At 50.2% G+C, this 13,308-nt stretch overlaps 1 protein-coding gene across 2 annotated transcripts; it reads left to right on the top strand.

The window, feature by feature from the left end:
• The first annotated feature begins 7,326 nt into the window (after window positions 1-7,326).
• TMEM100 (transmembrane protein 100) lies at window positions 7,327-13,308 on the top strand. 2 transcript variants are annotated; one of them, NM_001389525.2, is made up of 3 exons: window positions 7,327-7,497; window positions 9,727-9,911; window positions 12,076-13,308. In NM_001389525.2, exon 3 carries the CDS (start codon window positions 12,138-12,140, stop codon window positions 12,540-12,542), a length of 405 nt encoding a protein of 134 aa, NP_001376454.1. In that variant the 5' UTR covers window positions 7,327-7,497; window positions 9,727-9,911; window positions 12,076-12,137; the 3' UTR covers window positions 12,543-13,308. The 2 variants fall into 2 exon arrangements, with proteins under 2 accessions (NP_001376454.1, XP_040505425.1); XM_040649491.2 differs by having other exon boundaries at window positions 7,474-9,609.

Genomic DNA, 13,308 nt, shown 5'->3' with positions numbered 1-13,308 from the left:
GAGGAGGCGGCCCCGGCCCCGTGCGGGGCGCTGCGGCGGCTCGAGTCCAGCCAATGGCCGCCGATGGCCGCCGCCCCTCCCGCGGGGCCGCCCGCCCCCCACCCCGCGCCGCCATGACAGAGGGGGGGCGGCGGCGGTGGCCGGGCGTTGTGCCCTGCGGTTTCGCTGCCGCGGCTCGTCTCCCCGGGCTACAGAGCGAGGCTGCCGGCTGCGGGCACGGCTTCTCCCCGGAGCTGTAAATGGGTTCGCAGCTCTGAGCTATGGGGCTTCAGCAAACCCACGAAGAGCCTGCCTGCTGCAGGAGCCCCGTGCTGGTAACTCCCGTGCACCTGGCAACGTGTCGATTTTTCTAGCTCCTGCCAAGGAGCTGCCTTCTTTTGACAAAGAGTCCACTTCTGTCAGCTGTCCCTTCCAGTTCCGCTCAATTGGTTTGCAAGCAGAGCGTGGGGATTCCTGGCTGCCATCCTGAGCTGAGCATCTCATAGCTGGACCCTGGGAGCTCCAGAGAGCTGCTGGAGAAGGGCTGGTGGCAGAGGGCAGGATGGTCCTCACTGCAAGCCCCCCTCCAGGCTGGGTGCCACAGTTTGGCCTTCTTTCTGAAATAACAGCACTAGTGTTGGCAGTCCCTGTATCTCAGTACCTGCTCTCACCTCCTCAATGAAGCCGCTACGCAAACATTCCAGTTCTTTTGTTTCTGTAATGCGGTTATATGTATTATGACCTTTTATTATAAACATTTATACAGTGCACATAAAATATTTTCACTTGTTGGTGTTCTCTCTGAGTTTCAGTGAGGCACTGTCAGCCAGCCAGGTTGGCTTTCCAAAGCACAGTGACAATATGTTCCTTACAGTGCAACCCTACGAGTACTGAGTTGGCTGAGCACTGCTCGCCCAGCAGGTGCTCTGGTCTTTGCACTGGAGCAGGGGGTGATGGCACCCATTTACTTTACCTTTCAGAAATATTTCTTTTAATACCTGCAAATGAATGTGAGAAATTGCATGATTTCTTAATGAGCTTTGTGCAACAGAACTGACCGCAGCTCTGCGTTATTGTTGTCATGCAGTGAATGTTCTGCGTGAGACGGTTGGCTGCATGGCATTGGAACTCCCACCTCCCCCAGTCCTCATGGAAAAAAGATTTATCTCACAGGGCTGCTCTAGGGACTGAAGTTTTGAAAAAGGAATGAATACGTGACCTTTTTTCTTGGTAAATAAGGAGTGGTGCTTACTAAGAAAGCACAAACCGTTCTGAAAAGAGACTTTATTTTCCATCTTCATGCTTGTTTATGTAAGCATTATTCCTTATCGCTTGTGTGGCCATGTATTTGCCCTTAGCCTAGGGACAGAAGCTAAAATGTGACCCCAAACCCTCTGATATCTGCACTGTTAGAGAGTGTGGCTGTAGCCTGGGGGGAGTTTTGACACAGCAGAGATGTTTCCTAGAGCTCTGCTCCGATGGACAGTGGGACCATGACTGCTTCAGTACAGGCAGTGGTGGGAGCACAAAGCCAACCTGCACACTGCTATCAAAGGCAGCCTGGGTACAGCATGGTCCTGGCCCATACAGGAGCCAGGGACCTGAGTGCTAACAGAATGGAAAGCGAGAGGTACTATCCTAGGGCAATGAGGGGGAGTTTGGAGAGTGCGCAGATGACCTGACCCACATGCTTAGCGTTCCTTACTGCTGCTTCCAGGGGGAAACAGTGTATTGAAGGAAGACTGCCAATCTGGACTGTCAGTGGGACTAGTGCACCTAAAATGCCCATCTGCTTTTACAATGAGAGTAACCTGTGTTAATTCCACCCTAGCACCTAACCTTTCTGCTACCAAAATCAACATTGAGTAATCCATTGAACCGGACTGTGTGGAATGTCACCAGTAAATTGGAGAACTCCTCCCTCCGCTCCACCAGGAAATCATACACAGCCAACTACGACAGCAGCAGTGAATGCTGCATTGATGTTTTCAGGCCCCAGATGGATTTCAGTGTTTGTTTTGGATCTGAGTATCCATATGTGAGGGAGTTCTACCAACCATACATACTGTGCTTTCCTGCATCTGTCTCAGTGTGGCACTGGTGCACTTCGAGATGTTCTCAGAAATGGAATAAAGATGTGGGATTTCGATGGACTCCGCTGCTGTGCAGACATTTATGTACCACTGTCATTTCGTTTTATTCAGTGCATTCAGAAACTGCAAAAGTGCTGAGTGGTCCTGCCACACCATTTATTCAGTATGCACGTTCATGTTCCTGTTATACGCAGCCAAACCAATTACATTCTTCTGCTGCTGTTGTTTTATTGACTGCACTGTGAAAAAGCCTTTCTTACAAGTTGCAGCTTGTACTAAGCATGTTCCTCACCCAAAAAGCTGCAAAGTGACAGCAGCATCTTCCACCACAGACATACATGAGTTAGGCAATCTATTTTTGCCTCTTTTAGTAGGGACTCCTGATGTTTGAATCCATCTCTTTCATTTTGTTGTGTTTGCTTGGGACTTTTAGCCACAGCTTTTCAGAGAGGCACAGAACCATGGGGGTTGGAGGGACCCCTGGAGATCCCCCAGTACATCCCCTGCTAAAGCAGCACCCAAGAGTAGAGTACACGGGAAAGTGTCCCAGTGGATCTTGAATACCTCCAGAGAAAAGAAAGTAATGGTCTTCCAGCGCAAATAAACTGGAAATAGTGAGATGCAACCTATGTGTCTGCCCTTAAGTAAAGAGGAGTAAGTTTAAAATACAGCTGAAGGAGAGAAGGGATTGCACTGTTATCTGCATGACCAGAAATGACTTATTCAAAAGATAAACAAGGCAATTTAGATCTTGTTTTGGCACATGATTCCCACTACCACACCCTGCACTCTCCTAACCTGTTTGCATCGATGTAGAAAACATTTCTAATTGTTTCCTTTAGCACAAGATGCTAAGTCAAATAATATAGATAGAAAGATCTCTTTTGTGGCAATAGTCAGGATTCGGGTCTAAACTTCTGCATTAAGCTGTGGCCATGGATGTAACAGTAGAGGAGCCAAAGGCATGTTTCCTTCCCAGGCAATTGCTGCTTCTACAACCTTGGAGGACAGCTGCTGCTCACAGCAGTAGCACAGTGAGCTTGGAGGAGGCAAGGAAGGGCTGCAGCTCTCAGAGCAGTGCCCAGGCATAATCTGCTTATACCCAGCTGCACCTGGGTATTTTGCCTTTGTCTTTCCCTAAGCACTTTTTGCTAAAACAGATTCTGTTCAATCACTTAACAGATGTGAAGTGCTTTTAAAGATGAAGAGCCCATGTAGAGACTAAATCATAGGCTGTTACCCTCTGTCGGGGATACTGCTCCTGTTCTTCCTGCTCTGGGCTGGCCTTCCATTGTGAGCACAAAGGGCTTCAGATAGTTTACATGGAGTTTAATGGAAGGAAGCATGCTGCCAAAATGGAAGCTATGTATGCACACATTTTGTGTCTGAAGACTGATGTAGACCCAGGACAGTAAGGTGATATACAGAGAAATGTCACCTGTGTGAATTGGGGCAGCCCTGTGTGGTTGTGCGTGTGCTCATCCACACTGAATTGGAGTGGGGGAGCTAATGAGTTTGCTGGCAGAAAGCTGTTAATGGAGCTTGGTAGGAGCTAATAGATGGCAAGTGGTTCTTTCCCCATAACTTTCTCTTTTCCTCTTCAGAGATTTCCCCAAGCTGTCTGGAACCTACAGAAGACTTGTTTCAAGCAAAGTAACTCAACTGATGGTCTGTGTAGGTCAGCTGAAAGCTCATAATGCCCTTCCTACTGCTGGAGAGTCAATTACCCCCAGCTGAAATGCTCTGCATCCATTCAGTTGACCATCTGGGGAGGGAACAGTGTGCTCTTTATAACTACAGGCAGAGAAGGGACAGGAGATAGAAAATTTCTCCATAGCATTACCTGCTTGGTAACCACAGGCAAGGCACTTTTTCAGCTCTTTGTCTGCATTTCCCTGCACATCTGTGTGTCCTGTGACTTCTTTGGAGTGCTCAGAAAAAAAAAAAAAAAAAAAAAGAAGTGAAAAAGAAAACCCCCTTGCAGAGCTGTGGGAAGAGATCATAGCTACTTAGATCCCAGCTGAATCTACAGGATCCCACTGCAGTGCTCCATAACAGCAGCTATGGTGACACTGCATTGTCTCATGTTTGGTATCGTGCTTCCTCCCAGCTCAGCCAGAAAGCTGCATCTTGGCCGAGGATCCAGAGGTTCTGTAACTGACTGCAAATTCAGGGTTTGGCTTCTGGTGGTGTGGCACAGCCCTCCATTAATGAAAGGCACATCTTCCACACAAGGAATGCAGCTCTTCAGCTGTGAGCTTCATGTAATTATGAAATCAGTAGGAGATTAGAATAATTGTTTTCAGTCCCGGATGTCTGCCTTCTTCAGCACTGCAGGAAGATTCAAGTCAAGCAGGGCAATAACAGAGCTCCAGTGCTCTGCGGGATAACTGATGTTAACCAAAGCACTGGTGGGATCTAATGAAATTCAGAGAGCATTCCTTTCTATATTCCTAATCACCAGAGACCATCAGCAGTAGCACATCCAAGCCTGACTGCACAGAGAGGCGGCGTGCACAGCTACCAGCCAGCAGTGCTGAGCCCTGCCGAGGTGCTGGAAGCTTTTAGGAAGAGGAGAGCTGGAGCACTCTGTGTGAGCTGGGCGTTTGGTTCTGTGGCCACGCTGGCTTTGTTAAGGGCTCTTTTCCCAATCTGGAACCGCGTGACATGATAAGGACCATTTTTCCAATGCATTAAACATGTTGAAAGGTTGCTTTCTTAAAGTTCCAGGGAGTGCTCTCAACCGGTGAGTTGTGTCCATGTGTGGGCTTAGGGTTGAAGTAAAGGAAAACTCAGTGGAGGGTTAGGGAAAAGGCAAGAAGAACACATTGAACAGGGAGCCCACAATGTTTGCACCTTGCCAGGGGAATGAGTCACTGTTTGCTGTGCTGTTAAGGCCCAGGAGACTGCTAGAAACTCAAAGGAAGCCATGAGGCACTGCAAGTGCGTCTCAGTAGGCAGAGCATTGCTCAATGTAGGAGTAAAGCTCTGCTGTCTGAACAGGCTGCAGGTGTTCCAGAATCACATGCTCTTCTCCCCATTGTCTGAGCTGAACCTCCTACAAAGCAGCTGTGGAAGCCAGAGAGAGGAGATTTTGTCATTCAGGGCAGGTCCTAAAGGGAAACTGTGCAGCAGTTGGACATAGCCGGCCAAAGCTGTGAACCTGTGAGCCCTCTCCACAGCTGTTGCTTAGTCTTGCAGCTTCCTCAGCTGTTTGCTCAGAATTCCTTTCAGGTGCCAACCGTGCTGCTTAGGGCATGTTTGGTTCTTCTGTCCACGTCTCTGTGTGCTTGGAGAGGCACGCTCAGGACAGCAGGACCAGAAGAAGCAGAGGCAGTCAGTCATCCATTTTTTAAGGGCTGGAGGTGCGGGTGCCCGCTTGTCTGTGGCCCTTCTGTGCCCCACAGCTACAAAGCCACCCCTCTGAGGAGGAGCCCACTATCCCTCATCCACAGAGGGGGATCATTCTTACTGCTTTCCATCGCAGCTTTTCTGCTCCACAGAAAGGAGACAATTGCCCCGAGCACGGGAGAGAATTTCTAGCCCAGGGTTGCTGCTGTCCTTCATACAGAGACATGGAAATCCTAAGACCAACTTTAAGGCTTATGTGTGCTTTGGATTAGTTCCTCAAAAATCACTACTGGGAGTTCTTTTGTGTAAAACTTTCAGTATTTTTATGTAACACTTTCAGCAATAAACTTGGCATGGAAAAGTGAAAATGTAAGAATGAAACCATTGGTGGAATAAGCATGGGAGGGAGGTCTAATATCAACACAGGAGGACCGAGTAACACACTGGAAGGACTAGAGAGGAATTGATGTAATAGGAATGGGGTGAAATGTCGGTCATGCACACGTGTGCTAACAGCAATAATTTTTGATACAAGATGATAAATGGAGCCAATACTGGAGAGAAATCCAAATACACCGAACTACCATGGGATGTTTGTGCAACATTGGTGTTTCGAGTAGAGACAGGAGAGCACTTGCACTTCCATGCAAAACACAGATGAAGGCTCATCTGGAAAACTGATGATTGCAAATAAGACTGAAACTGATTTCTATCTCTTAATACATTAGAGGGCTGATTGCCAAACGTCAGAAGATCAATTTCAGCCAAAGGCTTGTTCATCCATGCATAATTGAGGATATTCAGCTACAAACAACATAAAGGCTCCTACGTATCAGCAGAATAATGCTCATAGCCTTCCAAGGGGAGAAACAGGAAACCCTGCTGATTGGAGCTGGAACCTGGCAAGTGTAATAAAGCTAATACCTGGTATGGCTTTTTGTGCAGGAAGAACCAAAAGTGGCAGCCCAGGAGATGCTCTGTACTAACAGCTCCCCTCAGGCCTCGCTGCTTCTCATCTCTGCAAAATATGCATTTGGAGGGAATGCAGCAAATGGGGAAAAACTGCCAGTTTGTTGTACAAAGCTGTGGAGCTCTGCCGGAATGCTCGGCAGATGCCCTGGCAGGATCTCCATCACTGCAAAGGCCTTCATAACACACAGAGGTGAAATCCTAGCCCTGCAGAAGTGAATAGCAAAACTGCCACCAGCTACACTGGGGCCAGGACTTCACCCTGGAAAGGGAGTCAGAAGTACTCGCGTGCTCTCAGAGACAGAGCAGCTGATTGAATACATCTGGTGCCCTGTTCTTTTATCAATCAGTGATAAAATGGGGCTTTTAAAACATCAACTTCTGGTAAACTAAACCACAAGATGCAAACATAACTCGTTTACAAGCTTTAAAAGCAAAATATCTTTGGTTTTTGTCTAAAAACAAAGGAAATGACAGCATAAAATGCACCACTCTCACACTCCTCCACTCCAACTCTCTGTAACATTTGACGTTCCACTTCAGCGAGCGATTAAAGCGTAAAAAACCCTATTAAAATGTTTCTAGGTGACACCTGACACTCCATCCTCTACGGATGTCATCCCAAGTGCCCTTCCTCCCCGTGGAAGTCAGCGTGGTCAGACGCGGTGCAGGAGCTGCAGCTCTTCCTGCCGCAGAACCTCCACGGGTCCCTTCCAGCACCCACGAATCTGTGCTTCGTGACCGCCAGCAGCGCGTGGCTGTGGCCGGAGAGCTCTGCCCGGCCCGAGCCTTCGTGGGACCCGACTCTGGCATCCGACCCCGCGTCCCGGCCCCGCACTCCGCGCAGCGCAGCCCGGCCCCGCCGCTCGCCCGGCCCGGCCCAGCCCGGCCCCCAAGGCCGGCCCTGCCCCCGGGGCCAGCCCTCCTCCTGCCCAGCGCCGAGCGGACCTGCCCCGGCAGCTCCCGCAGCTGAATTTGCTCCGGTCCCTTGGTTGGTTCGCTCTCACCGAGAACTTTGTTTACAGTCCCTTGTGCAGCGAGCTGTATCCCCTTCTTACGCTGCTGCGGGCTCGTGGCCGCCGCAGTCGCACCCGGCAGTCGGGAGGTAAGGCGCGGTGCGGTGCGGTGCGGTGCGGTGCGGTGCGGTACGGTACGGTACGGTACGGTACGGAGCGTGCAGTACAGCGTCGGGTAGTACGGCGTGGCATGGCACTGTGGCACGGCACCGTACGGCATGTTATAGCAGGGCACAACACGGCACAGCACGGCGTGCTATAGCACAGCATGGCACGGCACAGCATGCTGTAGCATGGCGCAGTTCGGCTCGCAGCGCAGCGCCGGACCCCTCTCGCTGCTCGCGGCGCTCCGGTGCGGCTGCGGCGGATCCCGGCGCCGCGCGGGGCTGTGTGTGCGGGGACATCGGGGACAGAACCGCCACTCGAAGCCTTTGGGGCTCCGCAGGAGGAGGTGCTGCCGTGCCGTACCGCGCCGTACCGCGGACGGGCAGCTTTCCGTGGCGATAGACGGGACGCGCGGTGCGTGTGTGGCGTTTTACCGATGTGTGCGAAAGTTTTGCGACTCGCTGAGAGCAAAGTCTGTGTGCGAGAGGGTTCGGCTGCTCCCCCTCGAGCCCCAGCCACGCCTGAAAGACGCTCTGGTCCGGCGGTGATTTTCCCGACAAGCTTGGTGAGGAGCCGGCGTGCATCCCGAGGCTCACGCAGCTGGCAAAGGCGCAGCGTGCTTTTCTCCTGCCTTGTCATTTAGGGCCTGCAGCCCCCGGGTCTGAGTTCTCGTTGTGTACTTTCAGCAGCATTCCCGTGAGGAGTTGCTGTGGGGTTGTGTTTAGGATCACTTTGGTGTGTTGGACCCCAGTTCTGGCTCTCCTCTTGGCACAGATGCACTCTTTGTTGCAGTTTTCCGTAGTCTCTCTAATGCAAAGTCCACTGTGACACGTGGGCATCGTTGCCGACTGGATCTTTAAGCAAAAAAGGGATCTGAAATATGCTGGGTACAGGGGTCAGGTCTGTGCCCAAAGACATGAAAACGTGAATGTGTCCCATAGGTTTGGAGTCAAACACAGAAAGGGAAGGAGTTGCAGTGGCTGCAGAATGGCAGCGCCGTGCAGTCATGCAGGTATCAGCACGGGAAGCTCCTGGGAGCACAGCTCTGCCACAAGTGGTGTTCCAATACTGGCACTGCAAGGTGTGCATTCCGTGTGTTTCTGCTTCTCAGCTTTGTGGTCAGGGCAAGAAGAGCGAGGGAAGAAATCCTGTCTCTAAAAGTCACTCTGACAGAGTTTTGTTTTATAAAGGCATTACTTTAAATCTGTAAAGGCCGGCAGCACTGCGTCTCAGAGCAGTGCTGGGAGGTTTATTCCTTAGGAGCCTCTGGAGAAGAACAGAAGCCGTCTGTGGCCATAAATGCCCGTGGCTGTGAAATGCTACCATGGCCTGTGAGAATTAAAAAGAGAAAAAGCAGAGAAAATAAAATCACCATATGATCTCATGCATTTATTCTCATCCCCACATAGGAGCTCCTACTTTAGCGCTGAGATGACCCTCGGTGTTAAAATGACCACGCACATGTAGGCAGGGAATGCTGACTAAGATTAGCAACAGAACTCTCCGCTGCTGTGAGTTTTGCCCCATTGCTTGGTGGATTCACTGCAGTTTCTGCAGCTGAGAACGGTTTCCATCACTGCTTTCTGCAGCTGTTGCACAGCGTTGCTGCAGCCCCTGCTTTGTTCTGAATGGTCAGATAATAGAAATTTAGGATATTAAAGATGAGGAAATTACATTTATCACACTGTGTTCTTGGGCTCAGTTTGCCTTTTATTGTGTTTATTTAAGAGAAGTTTGGGGGATTCTATTAGTTATATGTATAGCAGAATAGATTTAAAAGGCAGCCCTGGCAGGAGATGTCTCAGCCAGCTTGCAGCTGGGAACCATGAGGCACTGGGAGAGGAGATGGAGGGCTGTGCTCAAAGCGATGGGAGGCACAGAAGGGACAAATGCCCAAATGTGCTGGGCTGTGATTGGGCTCTTTGGTTCACACAGGTGATGGCAGCAATAGAAATGGAGTTAGAGATGTTAGCTGCGGTAACTTGTCTGCGTTCCCCTTTCCTGCCCATAGCTCTGTTCAGGTGACTTGCCTGGGCTGCAGCTCCCATCGCATCAGCCACACTGAGTGTTGCACAGCAGTGGGCACAAGGAAAGAGGTGGGGGGAGGACACCCCCCACTCCCCACAGCTACAAACACTGCACACACTGGGAACTTTTCCATTCAGGAGTTGGTTTGTAGGAAGCTGATCAATATCCAACCGCTTTTCTTGTAGGAAACCTCCATGCTAGAACGTTGTCACCTCTGGTTCATCACACAGCGACATCTGACGCCTCAAAGCCTGGCACGCTCTTCCCACTGCCCGGCTCTGCCCGGATCTGGGACGTCTGGCACTGGGGGCACCTGCAGCAGTCGCCCTCCGCTCGCTGAGTGTGCAGCAATGGATTTCTCGTGGCCCCGGTAGGTGTGCGTGCTGCTGTGCTTTGTGCCTTTCCCCACATCCCGGTTTATACCTATTAGCAGGCAGTGTGTGCTCCGGGGCCAGAGATTCCTCTCCCCCTCATCCAGCTTTAACCACAGATTGCCACATCGGTGCATTCTTTCTGGAAGTCAAAATAGCTCCTTAAGCAAGTATTCTGGCAAGGCCAGCGAGGGGATGCTGTGCTGCTGGGGATCTTTGCCGAAATCTCTTACCCTGAAACCCGAACCAAGTCACCTGTCGGCATAAGTCAGAAGTGACTCTGCTGGCAATGAGGATCTTGTGCTGTTTTCTGGGATGAATACCTTTACTGTTACTTCTGATGGGTGCTGTTGTTTATTTAACTCACAGCATTTCAATAGTGGTTTGTTTATTTGCTTTGTATGAATGCCTGTCAGCTTACCTCCCAGTGCTGGTGTCAGCTGCACGCCTCAAAAGTCTGCAGACATTTTGCCATTGATGGAGTAGTTCAGGATTGTTATTATTATTTTTTTTATTCCGTGTTATTTTTAACTGTATAAGTATCTCCTCTTCTTTGTAAATCTCTGTACAAGATGTAGAAAAAGACAGAGCTCACTGAGGATGTGTCTGAAGCAAACAGACAGGGATGCTGCAAGGAGGTCCCCCTCAGGTTTAGGAATCAGCTGTTGAAGAAATTGATTCTTGCTTGGTGTTTGGGGGTCTGCCTTGTGTCACTGTGCTGAACTTCTGTAATCCTCTGTGGACAAGAAGTGCAGCAGTGTAATGGCACCAGGGTGAGTCTGTTGTGTATGTTATCACAGAAAATGCAGAACTTGGGCTTAGATCCATCTGGGGACATCAGTGGCATTCTAGCACAAATCCATGTCTTGGCTGCTCTCTCCCCGTGAGTACGAGGGATGCTGAGTCATGCACTGTGCTTCAGAGGACAAAGCCCAGTGCCCAGGAGAATCTTGGACACATACAGTGCCAGCACGATGTATTTGCTTTGCTGGGTGCTGCTTGGATGCCCTGATAGCCCTGGAGACACTGAGGGGCTCCAGTGGTGCCCTGAGGAGGGGAGCACTGCCTGGCTGGGAGCTGCGGGGCATCTCATGGGGCTGAGCCCCATTGCAGCTGTGTGCAGCAGAGCATCCAGTGGAGCACTCCCCCTTAGTGCTGTAGGACAAAAGCTTTGTCCAGCCAGATCTGAACTTTCTCTGGTTAGAGTTCAAGGAAACTCAATGACAAACTCTCTGATGAGGTCTGGGCACAGCCTGGGTGTGGGTGTGTTAAAAATAGTGAAATCCTTTCTCACAAAATACACGGTCACTCACACGAGGCACAGGGATCCAAACCAAGGGCTCTCTGCTATGGAGGGATATATCTTAGCAACAAGGGTGGGAGTGGTGGGAAAGGAAAAGGAGAACACAAGTGTCTGGCAATTAACTTCCTAGCCACAGATGTGGAGGTGATAAAATGATAAAAGCATTACAGCACTGCCAGCACTCTTCCTTGCTCCCCAGGCTGCACGCTGTGCTGTTGTCAGGCAGCAGTGTGCACTGCCCCAGAGCTGAGCTCTGCCATGTGCCGTCTCCTTCAGCTCTTTGGAAAACTCAGATCAATGGTTATGAGTCCTTGGGTGTGCAAGCTTTCATACAGGCATCAATATCTGTGCTCGAGGGAGTAGTTCCCGCTGTCCTTGATACTGGCATCAACAGATCAATAAGAAAGTAATTTGAATATCATTTAATTAAAAAAAAGAATAATTGCATGGGAGGCTTGAATCCTTTCTGTTGGGATGGTTAAGCCCTTTGGTAGGGAGGGAGCAAGTGATGACAAGAAGTGGTACCGTCTGCACCCCCGGTTAAGCTGCACACATTTGGCACACTGTGAGCCTATGGCAATGCACTGCATCCAGAACTCCTGCCTGCAGTGCATAACTTACAGTCTGGTCATCCCACAACACTTTGCAGTCGGTGTTGCTCCAGGTCTGTCAGTCCCTTCTGTACAGCACTGTGTACAAGTGACGTGAGAGCTGATTCAAACCCACTGCAATCAGTGACAGCAGAGCTTGTGCATTCATCCTTGTGGGTTCAGGGTCCCTGCTTGTCTGCCGCCCCAGGTGGGTGCCTCTCTGTCCCCATTTGCCATGCTGTTGCTGACCTCGGGCTCTTCTCTCTGCAGTGCGACGCGCGTTGAGCAGTGCCTGCTCTAGCCTGAGAACGGACGGTCTGCAGGGAACCAAGATGACAACCGAACCTATCAAAGAGATCCTGGGCACCCCAAAGCACGCCGACCCCGCAACCGCAGAGAAGAGTAATAACAATGACTGTGTGATAACCACCATCCCCCTGGTCAGCGAATGCCAGCTGACGGCCGCCACGGGGGGGGCAGAGCTCTCCTGTTACCGCTGCACCGTTCCCTTCGGAGTGGTTATCCTCATCGCCGGCATCGTGGTCACTGCTGTGGCGTACAGCTTCAATTCCCATGGATCAGTCATCTCCGTGTTCGGATTGGTCCTCTTGTCATCAGGACTCCTCCTGCTGGCTTCCAGTGCCGTGTGCTGGAAGATCAGGCAGCAAAATAAGAAAGCAAAGAGGCGCGAGAGCCAGACGGCGCTTGTGGCAAACCACCGAACCCTGTTCGGCTGAAGGCAGCTGCCAGGCGTGGGCAGCAGCAGAGCCTCAGCGCCAGCCCTCCTGTTTGCCATAGGACAGAGGGCAGCTTTTAATTTAACATTGAGAATGAGCTGACACGGAAACGGAATGGATTAACAAAGGCTCTTAACAAGTCTGCAAACGCTGTTATTATTTTTCTCACCGCAGATGTAACAGTGGTCCTTTCCACGACGGAGGAAAAAACCAATTTTCCTGCACAGAAAACTGTTTTCATGGCTGCAGTCACCAGAAGTGCATTCTGCAAAGCACTGCTCGCGTTGGAAAGGGGACTCTGAGACCGAAGGCCATAATTTGAACTGCCTGGAAGTGCCGGAGGTCTCCTCACATCCACACTGTGACATCTGACCGAGGGAGAACTCGTAGCATTGGCAGTGGGTTACGGCCAGATCCTGCAGCTGACACTGAGACAAAAAGAGCAAAAAAAGCAAGCAATAGCAACCAGCAAACTGCAGATTGCCCAATAAGCTGATTCGTATCTTTTATATAACTCTTCCCCCCCAATATCCGTGGTACTTTCCCCCCTTTTTAAACCAACTAATATTGATTTTGTCCTATTATTGAATACAAATAGGTAGGAATATGTAATTATATTGTCTAACCTAAGTAACGAGGTATGGCTATAGCTTCAAACACAAAACTCTTTTTTTGTAAATTAAAGTGGTCAGGTTTAGCACTTTTGATTATTTTGCTATAAAATTAAAAAGTAAATTTCATTAAAATGATACTCAGTGCTGCTAGA

The sequence above is a fragment of the Gallus gallus genome, chromosome 18, assembly GCF_016699485.2.
Source record: "Gallus gallus isolate bGalGal1 chromosome 18, bGalGal1.mat.broiler.GRCg7b, whole genome shotgun sequence".
NCBI lineage: Eukaryota > Metazoa > Chordata > Aves > Galliformes > Phasianidae > Gallus > Gallus gallus.
Note: the sequence above shows the minus strand (reverse complement) of the source record. Positions and strands in the feature narration are given on the sequence as shown.

Excerpts from the sequence above, each read along its gene's own strand:
- TMEM100 (NM_001389525.2), top strand. The coding sequence starts at position 12,138 with ATGACAACCGAACCTATCAAAGAGATCCTGGGCACCCCAAAGCACGCC.